A 3,319-nucleotide genomic window follows, 5' to 3' on the forward strand; every position below is an offset into this window, starting at 1 on the left:
ACATATACACCATATGAAAATAAAAGCTCAAGTATTACTGAATAAACATCTCTTGATAGTGACAGATATGTGGAAATGTATAGCAGTAGAAACTTATGTGGAATTGAAGATTAAAGGAGAGGTTTAGAAATTTTAATTGTGTATTTCACACAATATGTGCTAAAAACAGAAACTAATGGCAATAAGATAAAAATGAGTGCTAACATGTCCAGAAGTTAACTGAAATTTTACATAAATACTTAGTTAGAAAAAAAACCACGCTCTTCCTGTAAGCGGCCAGAGGTCACCTGCCAAGATGGTTCGCTACTCTCTTGACCCAGAAAACCCCACAAAATCATGCAAATCAAGAGGGTCAAACCTTCGTGTTCACTTTAAGAACACCCGGGAAACCGCCCAGGCCATCAAGGGTATGCATATCCGCAAAGCCACCAAGTATCTGAAGGATGTCACTTTAAAGAAGCAGTGTGTGCCATTCCGGCGGTATAATGGTGGAGTCGGTAGGTGCGCCCAGGCCAAACAGTGGGGCTGGACACAGGGTCGGTGGCCAAAAAAGAGTGCTGAATTTTTGCTGCACATGCTTAAAAATGCTGAGAGTAACGCTGAACTTAAGGGTTTAGACGTAGATTCTCTAGTCATTGAACACATCCAGGTGAACAAGGCACCTAAGATGCGCCGACGAACCTACAGAGCTCATGGCCGGATTAACCCATACATGAGCTCCCCCTGCCACATTGAGATGATCCTCACTGAGAAGGAACAGATCGTTCCAAAGCCAGAAGAGGAGGTTGCACAGAAGAAAAAGATATCCCAGAAGAAACTGAAGAAACAAAAACTCATGGCCCGGGAATAAATTCAGCATAAAATAAATACAGATAAAGTTAAAAAAAAAAAAAAAGAAAAGAAAAAAAACCACAATGAAGAATGGAAGGCATGAAATAAAAAATGATAGAGAAACATATCTTTTTCCTGGAAAATCATACAATTAAAAAAAGTAGTATTCTCCAGGAATTAAAACATATGTTCAGAGAAAAAAAAAAAGAATAGTATTAATAGAACTACTTCAGAAGGAATATCTCAGAATTTGGAAGGAGTAATCATGGCTAAAATTATAAGTAAGCATTATATTTAATTATGAAAATAAATACTAAATATTTATGTTATTTTTCATAGTACTAAAAATTTCTAACATATTATAAAATTTACATACTTAAAGAATTTAATGGTTATCCTATATATTTCTTCATTATAATATAAAATTTATGAAGTTTTTACTTACTTGTGTACTCAAACACATAATTATTATGGTATTTTTTGAAATAGGGTTATTAATGCTTTTCATGTATTTATTTTTCCAATACTTATTTGCTTAGACTGTGTGTGTGTGTGTGTGTGTGTGTGTGCGTGTGTGTGTAAGAGCGAGGGTGGAAGGAGGAGGGAGAAGGAGAAAGAATGTGTGTATGTGTATATACATGCAAGTATGTAGAGTGAATGCATACACATACATATATAGAGAGTCCAGAGAACAACTTTGAGTGTCGTTTTCCTTAACTGCTGTTCATCTTGTTTTATGCAACAGTCATTTATGGGTACTGGAGCTAACCACTTTGGAGAGGTTGGCTCAGCAGAGAGCCCCAGAAATTCACTATCTACTTTCTTAGAGCTAGGCTTATAAATGGCTCAGTGCTTAGCTCTTTATGTGGATACTGTGATCAAACTCTGTTTCCTGTGAGTTTGCAGCAACCACTTTGCTGAATAAAGCCAACTCCCCTGCCATGTTTATTCTCTTGTTTTGGAACCAAGTGTTAGAAACAAGAGGAAAGAAAGAAAAATCAACAAAGACTATGTCATCTGAAAGACAAAAAAATAAATAAATAACTATGTGGAATATGGAAAAGAAAACAAAAATCAAAATGAACAAACATAGATTTAAGATAGTTATTTTCAGTTGTGTGACTTAAACATTGGTGTTTGGTGGTACAGTATCAAAATCATTTTAAAAAGCCAGAGTTGTGATCTGTTGCAGCACATACAAAAACCGACAGCATAGAAACAAGATCAAGAAGAAAGACCTGGAAGTAGGAACAAACATAGCAATCCTGTTGAAGAATTGTTGTTCCTGTGAGCAGTGTGATGGGAAGCAGCGCTTCTTTTACTTATCAAGAATCTACTCCATGTATCAGCCAGTAATCCTTCCTTCCTTCCTTCCTTCCTTCCTTCCTTCCTTCCTTCCTTCCTTCCTTCCTTCCTTCCTTCCTTCCTTCCTTCCTTCCTTTCTTCCTTCTTCCTTCCTTCCTTCCTTCCTTCCTTCCTTCCTTCCTTCCTTCCTTCCTTCCTTCCTTCCATCTCTCTTCTCCTTCATTCCTTCTCATCTCCTCTCGTTCCCTTTGTCCTTTCCTTCTTTCCTTCCTCACTCATTTTCAGTCTCCCTCCTTCTTCTTTGTCTTTGATTCATGAGTGTATCATTGTTGTGATGGCTGAATAGAAGAAAAGTCTTCTTCTTTTTTTTTTTTTTTTTTTTTGGTTTTTCAAGACAGGGTTTCTCTGTATAGCCCTGGCTGTCCTGGAGCTCACTTTGTAGACCAGGCTGGCCTTGAACTCAGAAATCCGCCTGCCTCTGCCTCCCGAGTGCTGGGATTAAAGGCGTGGACCACCACGCCCGGCCAGATGCTTTCATCTGTAGAAACAACTCTAGATTATACTACAGTACGAACAATGCTGCTAACTGTTACAGACAGTTACATGGAAAATAAACATGGATTTGTTTCGTCCAGTTTCCACTGTATTTGGACATATTTTGATTTTTAATGGAGAGGTGCCTTTTTTGTAAGTTATCATTCATAATCCATAATGTGTGCTTCAGTGGCAAGAAATGTCTGCATTTTTTCTATGTTCAATGGCTTGCCAAAAAGATCTGATGTAAGATACATGCCCAACATCTAGAAAAACATTTGATGTAACTAACCTATAGTGTTTTCTAATAATAGTTTTCAGACTAAGAGGAGAATTGGAAACATGCTGAAATGTTTCAAAACCTATAGAGATTTTGCTATTCTTATCTTAGGAAATAGTTGTTTTATGTACTGTCACAAATTTAAGAATAAATATTTGATTGTTGGAAGGAAACTAAAGAGCTGATCTGTTAACTTTAAAAAGGAAACACCCCATGATAGTAAACAGAAGCCTGTTCCGTAAAGCTTAAGACAATTTATCTTCTGTAGGAGAAAGGTTTGGCTGACCCACTCCCTGTCAAACTGTTAGAGGAATACATAAGTTCTGGCTTGTGAATTGATTTATAAATTAAATACACCATTTACTTGGC

At 36.9% G+C, this 3,319-nt stretch overlaps 1 protein-coding gene across 1 annotated transcript; it reads left to right on the top strand.

Moving 5' to 3' along the window:
* The first annotated feature begins 264 nt into the window (after positions 1-264).
* Positions 265-873, top strand: LOC147005437 (large ribosomal subunit protein uL22). Its single transcript, XM_085835486.1, has one exon. The coding sequence runs from the start codon at positions 296-298 to the stop codon at positions 848-850; it is 555 nt and encodes a 184-aa protein (XP_085691612.1). The 5' UTR covers positions 265-295; the 3' UTR covers positions 851-873.
* Positions 874-3,319: the final 2,446 nt, after the last annotated feature.

This window comes from Mus caroli, unplaced genomic scaffold (assembly GCF_978045245.1).
Source record: "Mus caroli unplaced genomic scaffold, Mus_caroli_1 scaffold_3, whole genome shotgun sequence".
NCBI lineage: Eukaryota > Metazoa > Chordata > Mammalia > Rodentia > Muridae > Mus > Mus caroli.